The 13,029-nt window shown below is 39.9% G+C and overlaps 2 protein-coding genes across 2 annotated transcripts in view; one reads left to right on the top strand and one right to left on the bottom strand.

Annotated features, from left to right (window-relative positions):
• hmcn1 (hemicentin 1) overlaps positions 1–3,444 on the top strand; it is an 83,286-nt gene extending 79,842 nt beyond the window's left edge. The window contains exons 104-107 of the mRNA XM_028027512.1: positions 219–584; positions 729–848; positions 1,005–1,131; positions 1,249–3,444. Of these exons, the coding sequence (XP_027883313.1) occupies positions 219–584; positions 729–848; positions 1,005–1,131; positions 1,249–1,615 (980 nt within the window). The 3' untranslated portion in view covers positions 1,616–3,444. The remainder of the gene's footprint in view (positions 1–218; positions 585–728; positions 849–1,004; positions 1,132–1,248) is intronic.
• arpc5b (actin related protein 2/3 complex, subunit 5B) lies at positions 2,879–6,480 on the bottom strand. Its single transcript, XM_028027516.1, has 4 exons — positions 6,188–6,480; positions 5,522–5,594; positions 5,024–5,200; positions 2,879–4,522 (listed from the first exon to the last, which is right to left on the bottom strand). The coding sequence occupies exons 1-4, from the start codon at positions 6,325–6,327 to the stop codon at positions 4,460–4,462; spliced, it is 453 nt and encodes a 150-aa protein (XP_027883317.1). The 5' UTR covers positions 6,328–6,480; the 3' UTR covers positions 2,879–4,459.
• Between the last annotated feature and the right edge of the window lie 6,549 nt (positions 6,481–13,029).

The following is a 13,029-nucleotide window of genomic DNA, read 5'->3' as shown; positions in this document are numbered from 1 at the left end:
TGCATTTCTCAATAAACATGAAAATGTACTATAATGCAGTGAGGTTAATAATATATTCCATTTTTCCCCTCTCTGTCCTTATCTTTCTTTACTCCTAATATGTTATTTCTTCACTTGTGCATTATCTTTCTTCTTTTCTTTCCCCTCCTATATTTCTTCCTGTCACTTTGTCCTTTCCATCTTCTCCTGGTGCTGGTCTTCCTTTGCACTGAGGGCAGACATAAATGAGTGTGAGCGGCTCCCTCAGCCCTGTGCCCATGAGTGTATCAACACTCCTGGTAGTTTCAAGTGCACCTGCCCACCGGGACGCCACCTGCTGGGAGATGGCAAGTCCTGCGCTGGGCTGGAGCGTCTACCCACCTACGAAAGTTACTCATACGGCTACCGCACGTCCCAGTCCTCTCCTGAACAAGCGCCCAACCAGCGGCTGTACCACAGCTTTGCTTCTCACAGCTACAACTCCTTCACCGCCACAAATAGGCGCTACATGAACCGTAACCGGAGAGAGGCTCACAAACACCGCTCAAGGCAGGATTTCCCTGCATGTAAGGAAGGTTTTGAGTCCAGGGCTGACCACTGCTTAGGTAACTATGTAGAACAGACAATGCTGACATGATGGAGAAGAGCTAACAGAAAAACTTTAAAGACTTGATGCTGCTTGATGCTTTAAATCTGTTACAAATAGGGAAGAAAACTGTATTTTATGTTTCTTTATATGGCACCAATAGATATCAATGAGTGTGAAGTGAGGGACATCTGCCAGCATGAGTGTGTGAACATACCAGGGAGCCACCGGTGTCTCTGTCCTGCTGGTTACCGCCTGATGACTAATGGAAAAACATGTCAAGGTGAAACCCTAATCTCTTGAATCTAGGGGTTGCAGAGACCCAAAGATTCTGCAATTGATTTAAAAGTTTGTGAATTTTTTACTGAACAGTCAACTAAAACATTGGATTGAGAGATGACCTTCACACACAGTGATGAACCATTTGCTATATCTACAGATATAGACGAGTGCCTGGAGCAGAACATCCAATGTGGAGTAAATCGGATGTGCTTCAACACAAGAGGAAGCTACCAGTGCATCGACACACCCTGTCCTCCAAACTACCAGAGGGACCCAGCCACAGGGTAGACAGTCAGATTCAGATCTTTATTCATGTCCCAATGGGCAATCAAAAAGTCAAATCTGTCTCACAGCAAATTCAAAACTAATTTTATCAAGCATATACGGTTTTCACCTTGTAGGTTCTGTTTGAAGAACTGCCCACCGAACGACCTGGAGTGTACACTGAGTCCATATGCGCTGGAGTACAAGCTGCTGTCTCTGCCTTTTGGCATCGCAGCCAACCAGGATCTCATCAGGTTGGTGGCCTACACACAGGATGGCGTGATGCACCCCAGAACCACCTTCCTGGTGGTGGACGAGGACGTCACCTTGCCTTTCGCCCTCCGAGATGAGAACATGAAGGGTGTTTTGTTCACCACGCGGCCGCTGCGAGAGCCGCACACGTACCGCATGAAGGTGCGAGCGCTCTCTTACAGCGAGGACGGTGCCATCGAGTACCAGACGACCTTCATCGTATACATCGCAGTCTCTGCCTACCCTTACTGAGAGCACTTTAAATGATGTGAGATGAAGATGTGTGGTTGAAATGCGCCTTCAGCTTGCAGAACAACAGTGTGGTGAGAGTGATATGATGTGGTGTTTGGACTTTTGGCCACCGCAGTATGAAAACTGAAAGACTGATGCTAAGTGTGTGCGAGGACAGTAAGCGGCTACAGTTCTGACGATGTATGGATGTAACATTAATGGGAATATGAAAGAGACTGAGGAAACGGGGATAAAACTGATCCTATCCTCTAATCCGTATAAGCTCTGCCAGTCTGTAAGGAGTCGATTATTTTAGTTTTTTTATATTTTGACTTCACATTTTCCCACATCATTCAAATGTATTTATAAGATCAGTTTCCTTATAGTCAATGTGTAATTCCAACTACCTAATGTTACTTTACTGGAAAGTGCTTGAACATCAACATAACTGAACTTCATTTACTAGTAGAGATGCATGGTGCTCATGTTGGAAATTAGAGGTTCCCAGATAGTTTTCATCTGTTTTGTTGTCATGGAAACTGCTCAATCAGCAACACTTTTTTTCTTTCCAGGAATTACCGGAATGTATTTTATTTTAACTTGTACATAATGCTTTAGCTCCAATTGTGATGCAGTACCTCTCCTAATTTTATTAGTTTTTGTAGTAAAAATTTCAAACTACACTGAAAAAACTAAATATTCATGCCTGTAGCAGAAGTCAACCTAGCAACACAAACTACTGATGTATGCATTTAAAATTTTGAAGATGATCATTGTCACGATGCACAAATATGGACAAAACTCAATATATTTTTTCAACCCATTCAATATATTGAAGAAAACAACCACACCATTGACATTGTTTCTCTGCTTGTGTTAAACACCCCACAGTCCTGGGATGTGTCAAAATCAGTGTCACATACCAAAACAAATACCACAAATTCCTCTTTTTTTCTTCAAAGAAGTTTAGACTTTTTTTTGCATTTGTAAGCATCACCAGATCATCTGCAAAAATGTGGACATTAACATTTGAGCTGAAATCTGTTAAAGTGTAAACAAGAAAGTCTGAAAATGTAACTGAAAAGCAAAATCTTTTTTGCTTAATGAATGACAATCTAAAAAATTTGGCTGTGAGAATATTAATTGGCCAATCTGAATTGCCTTTAGGTGAGTGTGATGCACTTGCGACCCATAAAAATATGACAATTCTAGGATGTTTTTCTAAGCTATCAGAAACTGTGGGCTAATTATATAAAACACAATAAAAACATCAAGATGAAAATATGATCAGCAGTCATACTTTTTATTTTTGTTCCAAAAAAAGCACAGACATAAAAAAGAAACATTTGAGTAAGGCAGTTAGCACATAGGTTTGCTCTGTTCCTTGTCTTCTCACCTCCAGGCTTGAAGAGCATCACAGAAGAACTACATGAAGCAGAGGAAATCATCAGACATCTCTGGCTTCACGCCAAATCTTATTACTGCATTGGAAACTGTATCTAATGTTTGGATGCATCATAATTGATTACTAAACGAAAACATAATCCATATTCAAATAGCAACCAGAGAGTAAAATACTGGATAAAGTAAGTAAACTTCACTGAGTGTTTACTCACTGATGATACTTTTCTCAAAACTGCAACATGTTGAACCACAACAGACCTTGCATCTGATACACAAGCTCAGCTAATAGCCACCTAATTAGGCTACTTAATTCAGATTAAAGAAAAACAAAGGATTTGGCAACAGATAGTCTACCCTATAAGGCAGACAAAACATCTTATAAAATGTACTTTAGTCTTGTTACTTTGTGGTTGTTAAAGAATCTACAGTGAAGAGGATGTTTAAAGCACATAAAGCAGGAAATTAACTTGAAACTTAATACAAAAAAGAAACTTATATTTGTGGCAAAATATGTAGAAAAGACAGGTATGAGATGTATAATTTTAAATTTCAAAAATGGGATCATGCAGACAATATAAACATCTCAATTAAATCCCCTCTAGATATACGGCAAAACAAAAATCTAATCTGCAACAGAAAAGCTTTCTGTGGAAAACTGTTTATTTTTTATTTCAATTTAGTGGGGATATGAGGAAAATTACTAAGTAAAGAATAATGCTGATTTTTTTTAAGGTTAAATTAATCTTAAAATATAATCACATATTCTCATTGGGACATAGTTTCCTGAAAACGCGTCTCCTGTAAACAGTACCGTTTAGCCACACAATGCCCTGTTCAGTAGCAGAGGGGAGCATATGGATGTGAGAAAACTGCAAAGTGGGATTATCATGAGATGCATCGTGGGTATTAATCCTCTCCCAGCAGCCCCCCAGGGTGAATGCCGACCCCCGTGGCTCATATTATCACCTCCCATCTGAAACTGTGCTTTTCTGCAGGCGCCCACGGCTCGAGTGTTACTCTCAGAGGATTTACTGCTTTTATTCACCCGGAAGTGAAGCTAAAACAACATAACGCAGAACAAATATGAACAGAAAAGGTTTGATTATTGAAGTTCCACCAGCGTTTCTGCTAAAATGCAGAGGTACCCTGCTTTTTACGAACACTGATCTCAGAGTTGGGCATCACTGGTGGAAAGGGATCAGCACATAGATGTAGTAGGAAGGTATTTTTAGCACCCTGTGAGGACTTTAGGCTGTGATGATTGAAAAAGAAGGAAAAAAAGAAAATCAGCTTTCAAACCCACTCTGACCCACATTTCAAGTCCTACATTTTTGCCTCAAGTAAATCAGCATCTCAGTGGGTAAAAAGAACAATAATCTGGTTTTCCTTTCAGCTTCATTGCCTTCTGGTAGAGGAACAGTGCAGCGTGTCAGTGATGTGACGTGCCTCTACGCTCTGCTTTTAGACCGTTTTTCTCGCCGTTAGTACCCTGACGATGCTGCCCACACCTCCAGCAGTCAGAGCCTGAAAACACAACACAAATTAAAATCATGGAATTAAATCTGGCAGATTTTTCCACTGTAACAAATAGTAAAAAATCTTTATTGACAAGTCAGTTAATAGGATTTTACCGATGTGTTTATTAAATTTGAATATTATCGAAAATAACATTTATGTTAGTAATTGAACAGAAAAAGCTAAACAAACTACATACTTTCATTTCACAGACTTATAAGCGTCCTGTTGTTTCCTGGTTATTTAGATGATTTTGGCTTCCAGATGATTAAAAAAAATTTGATTTGACTGAAAATGTGAATATTACATAAAACTATTTGAAAATGTGATGGCACACGTAATAATGTGAAAGAATTGAGACTTAAGTGGTCTTAAGTTTGATAATACAAGAAGCTTAATCTTGATCATCTTTCCACTTAAAAAAACGTTCCAAAGACTTTTCAAGAATACGTAGACATCCAGTTATCCAGACAACAATTAATAGCTACAAAATAGTTTAGGAATATTTACCTTTTCGTGCCACTGCAGCAGGACGGCGCTGCTGTTTTCTGAGGGTCTCTCAAACCCTTTGTAGATGTATTTCATCAGCAGGTCTACCCCGTTCTTGTCGAGCGACTGCACCGCTTTCTCGATATCGCTGCTCTTGAAGGCACTGAGCACCTTCAGCACTAGACCCTCAGCTCGATCCTGATCAGGAAAGAGGAACATTTACAGAACACAGCTACCACAAACTCACTCAGATGCTATTAGAATGCTAAAATGATAAATCCTGAGCAACACCAACTATAATCTGATGCTGGAATTATGTATGCCATTAATAATTTTGCAAACAGTTCTCCTTATAACTCAAATTTTCAATTTTAAGATTGCAGTAAAAAAAACATCTCAACTTATTAAAACACAAATGACCAGTCTGCTGTCAGTGTATGAGTAAAATGCATTATGATTAAATGTGGTCACGTTACAAAGTTTACAAGAACATTATTTAAATAAATTAAAGCAAGTAACCTTGACGTTCTGATTCTTTGTATTGATTGGTGGGTTCTTCAGGACTGCATGTAACGCCTCTATGAGATTCCCTGTGAATGGAAGATTAAGGATGCACACACTCTGCAGGGACTTGCGCTGCCTAAAAGTAATGATAATTATAAACATTTAGCATAAATAAATATATATAATCCATAATCCTGATACTTTAGGCGTTTTCCTAATGGGACATCAGAAACTGGTCACTATTCGGCTCCTGTAGAATTAAATTATTTAGCTTTAAGGCTTCCATCTGGTGCTTCAACAATGCATAGACCTAGAGATGATGAAAACAAATGCATTCCACACTTTTAAGATTCTTCAGTTTTCATTTCATACTTTAGCGCTAGTTTGTGTCGGTCTATCACAAAATACATTAAAGTTTGTGCTTGGAATGTGGCAAATAAAAAAAAATTACTTCAAGGGGAAATTTGCAAGAACTTGTGTCGGAAGTCTGGAGCAGCAATCCCTGGAATGTGACCGTCAGGCAAGTCTGTACAGTGATGGGTGTTTAGCTAGCAGGCCAATCATTCAGGTAGCAGCAGAAAGTTATAAATACACGTATCAAAAAACGCAAAAAAATATTATTCGCTTAATCCTTCATGTACCGTCAAAGTACCAGTTGAATGCTTATAATATAAAGGATATTGTCTGATGAAGGAATCCACCTCTGCCTCGTCAGGACCCAACTGATTTTCTCCGCCGTCCTCCTCGTCCACAAATTTGTTCTCGTCGTACTCATCCACGTCCACTCGCCTGAAACGGGCGGACACTGTGTTCTTCGACATGGCTGACGCTATTTAAATGTCCGACTCTGAATCTGAAGAGGGAGGCGGTTTTAAGCTATAATTTGGCCTTTTCTGTGGGTATTTTTTGTCTTTGATGCGGATGTCAGAGACAGGAAGACAGCCGACTTCCTCTGTCTGCTTCCTCTTCCTTTTTGTGAGGTGTTTGTTGGCTTCAGTTTACTCACTAGCGCCATCTAACCGGCAAAGTAAGACGCTACAAGTAGAGAGGGTGTGAGCTTATACACGTGACGCTAGAGGGCGCACAAGTCTAATAAATAGAGGGACAACTGGGAACAATGTATGTTGATGATTCATCGATTATACAATACATTACTTTATTATTCTTACTATATATTTCTATCTATTTATATAGATAGATTTATGTATGAAAGGCTTTAGTTTATTTTGACTCAGGACGATAAACTAAAGCCTTGTCACTGACAAACACATTTCTTATATTTTTTAGCTTAATGTGGTTTTGTTATAATAATTTAGACTGTTTTTACTGCAGTGCTAAAGCAAAGACAATGAGTTAATTTTAATTGTTTCAAAAACTAAATTTCACTTTCAAATAAAGCATAAAAATAAAACCTCTTTAATAATAAAATTTACGTAAACCTTTCTTTCTGTCAGTGGTGGATGGTTTACACAAAAATATGCTCAAATAAAAGTAGCAATACTTTAAATAAGAGTAAAAATACAGTTTATAAGACTTTATTTTGGGCTGTGGTTATATACACAGCCTTTACTTTACTTTGTAAAGTAAATATGTTATGTATATACAGTATATACTGTATGCTCATGTATGGGTGTGTTACGACTGGAGTCGTTAAATGTTATTATGTAAATGAGTGTGCAGGTACTTGTTTTTGATTGGTGCCTGGAGGACGACGGGGGACGTCCGATTGGTGGCTTCCCGGATGTGAGGAGTATAAAAGCGGCTGACGTGGACTTCCTGGAAGATCTCTCCTCTGCTCATCTCAACCGGCCACACTGTTTGTTTTGTTTGTTCAACTTCTTGGTTTGGAGTTTGTAGGAGTGAGCTGCCATTTATGTTGCCTTAGTTCTTTCCTGTTTTTTTAGTTGGGGAGGTAAGTTTTTGTCATTTGGTTTATTTATTTTTCGGTTAGGTAAGTTGATTATTATTTAGATAGTTCCTTTTGTTTGTTGTTTTGGCACTAGCTCATTCTGAAGTTATATGCTCCATTTTTGTTATATTTAAATCAAACATATATTTTTTAATAAACATCATTGTAAAATGTTTAACTTTGTATGTGTTGGCTGTTTGGGATGGGACGAGGAGGAGGGACCTTTCATGTTATGATCTGGCCACCCCTAGACGGGTCGTAACATGAATTGGGGGCTCGTCCGTTCAAACCCCTCCCAATTTTGAATTTGGGTCTCGTTTCGTCTTCTCTCGTTTTGTTGGTAAGTGTTCGTTGTTCTGATTGGCAGTTTTATTTTGTGCACGGGGGAATTATGGAGAAGGGATTTTCCCTTGCTGATTTTGTGAGTTCACCTTCTTGGGTAAAATTAGAAAAATGTAGAAAAGCGGACCTAATTATTGTGGCTGACCATTATGATGTTGAGGTGTCTTGCAGTGATCGAAAATCGGAACTGAAGGAAACGCTGTGTGAACAACTGGTGGAGAGAGGTGTGTTGCAAGTGACTGCAGTGAAGGAAGCTGGAGACGCCGCATTTGGAGCGGGTGTTGACGCAGCACTGGCTGATGTGCCTGCTGCAGTCTTGGAGATCAACCAAGATTCTAAACCTCTTGAAGGTATGTCGTCTGAGAATCTGCGTCTCGCACTCCATATAAGGGAGGTGGAGAACCGCAACAAGGAGCTCGAAGTGAAAGCCATGCATCTTCGAATCAGAGCTCTTGAGCTCCAAAACAGTGCTCCTGCAGTTTCACCAAAACCACCAAGCACAGATTCTTCTATTTCTGTTTCTTTTGACATTAGTAAGCACATCACATTGGTTCCGCCATTTCGTGAGTCTGAGGTCGACTCTTATTTTGGCGCATTTGAGCGCATAGCCGCTGCTTTGAGCTGGCCGAAGGAATTCTGGTCCCTTTTGCTACAGTGTAAGCTTGTTGGAAAAGCCCAAGAGGTGTGTTCAAGTTTGTCTATTGAGCAAAGTCTAGATTATGACACTCTTAAGAAAACCGTGTTGCAAGCTTATGAACTTGTCCCTGAGGCATATCGTCAGAAATTCAGAAATCTTAATAAAACTGCTAATCAGACATTTGTTGAGTTCGCACGAGAGAAGAACGTTTTGTTTGATAAGTGGTGTCATTCGTGTAAAGTTAAAACTATTGGTGATCTAAAATCCTTAATTTTGTTAGAAGAGTTTAAAAAGTGTCTGCCTGAACGGATTGTGACTTATTTAAATGAACAGAAAGCGTCATCATTGATGAACGCAGCGCTGTTGGCTGACGAATTTATTTTGACTCATAAAAATGTGTTTTCTTCACAGAATTCGTTTCAGGAAAATTTTTTTGAACGGAAAAATGCATTTTCAAGGTCAGTAAGTCGAAATGTGCCATCTGTTGCTTCAAAATCAAACAACCGTGATTGCTTTTATTGCCACGCACCTGGACATTTAATTGCTGCGTGCCCAGTCTTGAAGAAAAAAGAAGCTAAAAGTATAAAAACTCCTGCGGGTGTGGGATTTATAAAGTCAGTTTCCCAGCCGAATGTACGCGGTGATATTCAACAAAAACCTAAAGTTGATGTTGATCCGCAGTTTTTGCCATTTATTTCGCAGGGTTTTGTTTCTTTGACGGGTGAGGAAAAAGATCAAGTCCCGATCACAATCCTTAGAGATACAGGTGCTTATCACTCTTTTTTGTTAGAATCTCTGCTGCCTTTATCTAGTCAAACATCTTGTGGTTCAGATATTCTCGTGTGGGGAATAAAAATGAGCGTAACCAAAGCCCCTTTGCACATGGTGCACTTGTGTTCACCATTAGTTTCGGGACGCGTTAAAGTAGCCGTGCGTCCGCAATTACCTATTGAAGGAGTTTCCCTCATTCTTGGTAATGATCTGGCTGGCGGAAAAGTGTTTCCTCCACCAGAAGTTGTTGATGACCCAATTTCGTTTACCCTTGCTGATGAATCAGCTGCCACTTTGGATGTGTTTCCTGCGTGCGCAATTACACGCGCGCAAGCTCGTAAAATGGGTGAAATTGTAGATTTGTCTGGGTCTTTTATGGCTACACTTGATGAAAATGGCTTTGATTCAAATGACTCTGTAAAAATGTTAAAATGTGACGTCTCTGAACTTATTCCTGCAGATAAAACTTTGAGTTTGAACATTAATAAGGAGATGTTGGTCAAAGCGCAGCAGAATGACCCGTCACTGAGTTCTTGCTTTTCTGTTGCAGATAAGAATGGATTTAAAACTCAAGTGACCTATTTTGTTGAAAACGGTGTTTTGATGAGGTCCTGGTCCCAAGATTCAGGTGATCTACAGAGAATAAACCAGGTGGTTGTGCCAAAAGATTACAGACCTCAGATTCTGAGCCTCGCACATGATGCCAGCTTGGCTGGACATCTCGGTGTTAAAAAAACTTATCACCGTGTGTTACGTAATTTCTTCTGGCCTGGGTTAAAGTCTGACGTGGTGAATTATTGTAGGTCATGTCACATATGTCAATTAGTGGGAAAGCCAAATAAACCAATTCCACCAGCGCCTCTTCATCCCATTCCAGCGCTCGGCGAACCATTTCAACGAGTTTTATTGGACTGTGTGGGCCCTTTGCCAAAAACCAAGTCGGGTTATCAATACATCTTAACTCTGATGTGTGCTGCCACTCGTTTTCCGGAAGCTATTCCATTACGCACGTTAAAGGCGAAGAACATTGTGAAAGTCCTCATAAACTTTTTTTCGACTTTTGGTTTACCTATGGTTGTTCAAACGGATCAAGGGACAAATTTTATGTCAAAGGTCTTTGCTCAAGTTTTGAATGAACTGAAAATTAAACATCAAACCTCCAGCCCTTATCATCCAGAGTCACAGGGTGCGCTGGAGAGGTTTCATCAAACCTTGAAAATTATGTTGCGCAAATACTGCCTTGAATCTGATAAAAGTTGGGATGAGGGTCTTCCACTTCTGCTATTTGCAGTTAGAGAAACCATTCAGGAATCCCTTGGATTCAGTCCGGCAGATTTGGTATTTGGACACACTGTTCGTGGTCCGCTCCAACTCGTTAAAGAGAAATGGTTGTCAGAGTCGCGTCAAACTGAACATAATGTGTTGGATTATGTTAGTAGTTTTAGAGAGCGTCTTTTTCATGCATGTCAGCTGGCCCAAGAAAATCTGGCTAAGGCTCAGAATAAAATGAAAGCTCGTTATGATAAAAAAACTGTGAGTAGAAATTTCACTCCAGGTGAAAAGGTTTTAGTACTACTTCCCTTGAGTGGATCGAGTCTTCATGCACAATTTTCAGGACCGTATGAGGTGGAGAAAAAAATAAATGAAACAAACTATGTGATTAAGACTCCGGATCGAAAACGAAAAACGAGGATTTGTCATATTAACATGCTCAAACGTTACGTTTCCAGGGAAGGCATTGTAGATAACACCTGTTTTGTTACCCCTGTTTCTGTTTGCTCTTCACCCCCACCATATCATCTGGCAGATGACGATTTGAGGGAGAACAGCGGTTGCATGCCTGTGACCCGTTTGCGGAACTTTGAAGTGATGGGAAATTTGGAATCTTTTCTATCTCATTTGTCACAGCCTGCCCGCAAAGATATTACTGACCTGATTGAAGCTAATTTATTACTTTTCTCAGATCATCCGCACCAAACATCCGTGCTGTTCCATGATATTGATGTGGAGGTTGAGAAGCCAATTAAACAACATGCTTACAGAATAAATCCAACAAAGCGTGTTTTGATGCAACAGGAAGTGGCTTACTTGATTGAACATGGTTTAGCAGTACCCAGTAACAGCGCGTGGAGTTCGCCCTGCCTCCTAGTCCCAAAGCCAGATAATACATTTCGGTTTTGTACAGATTACAGGAAGGTTAATGCTGTCACCAAATCCGATTCTTTTCCACTTCCTAGAATGGAAGATTGCATTGATCGTGTTGGCTCCGCTAAATTTGTCACAAAGTTGGACCTGTTAAAGGGTTACTGGCAAGTTCCGTTAACACCAAGAGCTTCCGAAATTTCTGCTTTTGTAACTCCTGATCATTTCCTCCAATATACCGTTATGCCTTTCGGGTTGCGTAACGCACCCGCTACATTCCAACGTTTAATGCAAAAGGTATTATTGGGAGTGAAAAGTTGTGAAGTATATTTGGATGATGTAGTTATTTATTCTGCCACTTGGACAGAACATCTGGAAACTCTTTCGGAAGTGTTCAGTCGTTTTTGTGATGCCTCTCTCACATTGAATCTCTCGAAATGTGAGTTTGGAAAAGCCACAATCACTTATCTAGGAAAGCAAGTTGGTCAAGGACAAGTACGTCCTATTGCTGCTAAAGTGCAAGCAATAATTGATTTTCCTATCCCACAGACAAAAAAAGACTTGCGTCGCTTTTTGGGAATGTGTGGTTTTTATCGCGGGTTTTGTAAAAAATTTTCAGATGTGGTTAGTTCATTGACTGAACTTGTTAGTCCTTTGAAACCTTTTATTTGGTCTTCCTCTTGTCAGGTCGCGTTTGAGTCCGCTAAAGCATTGTTGTGCAGTGCACCGGTGCTGGCTGCGCCAAATTTTGAGCGTCCTTTTAAACTTGAAGTTGATGCAAGTTTGTGTGGTGCTGGAGCTGTGCTTCTGCAGGACGATGAGCGAGGCATAGAACATCCTGTCTGCTACTTTTCGAAAAAGTTTAATAAACATCAGTTTCATTACAGCACAATCGAAAAGGAAGCTCTTGCTCTGTTACTTGCGTTACAGAACTTCGAAGTTTATATTGGTTCTAGTGCACGACCTGTCCAAGTGTTCACCGATCATAATCCGCTGGTCTTCGTCTCCCAAATGCGAAATTCCAACCACCGACTGATGCGCTGGTCTCTGCTGCTGCAAGATTTTAACTTGCAGATTAACTATAAAAAGGGTAAGGATAATGTATTAGCTGATGCTTTATCTAGAAGTTTTTAACTCATTTGAATTAAACACTTAGGGGTGTGTTTAATTCTTGTGATTGGGGGTGTTACGACTGGAGTCGTTAAATGTTATTATGTAAATGAGTGTGCAGGTACTTGTTTTTGATTGGTGCCTGGAGGACGACGGGGGACGTCCGATTGGTGGCTTCCCGGATGTGAGGAGTATAAAAGCGGCTGACGTGGACTTCCTGGAAGATCTCTCCTCTGCTCATCTCAACCGGCCACACTGTTTGTTTTGTTTGTTCAACTTCTTGGTTTGGAGTTTGTAGGAGTGAGCTGCCATTTATGTTGCCTTAGTTCTTTCCTGTTTTTTTAGTTGGGGAGGTAAGTTTTTGTCATTTGGTTTATTTATTTTTCGGTTAGGTAAGTTGATTATTATTTAGATAGTTCCTTTTGTTTGTTGTTTTGGCACTAGCTCATTCTGAAGTTATATGCTCCATTTTTGTTATATTTAAATCAAACATATATTTTTTAATAAACATCATTGTAAAATGTTTAACTTTGTATGTGTTGGCTGTTTGGGATGGGACGAGGAGGAGGGACCTTTCATGTTATGATCTGGCCACCCCTAGACGGGTCGTAA

This window comes from Xiphophorus couchianus, chromosome 9 (genome assembly GCF_001444195.1).
Source record: "Xiphophorus couchianus chromosome 9, X_couchianus-1.0, whole genome shotgun sequence".
In the NCBI taxonomy this organism is placed as follows: Eukaryota; Metazoa; Chordata; class Actinopteri; order Cyprinodontiformes; family Poeciliidae; genus Xiphophorus; species Xiphophorus couchianus.
The sequence above is the reverse complement of the archived record's forward strand: the minus strand, read 5'-3'. Positions and strand labels throughout refer to the sequence as shown.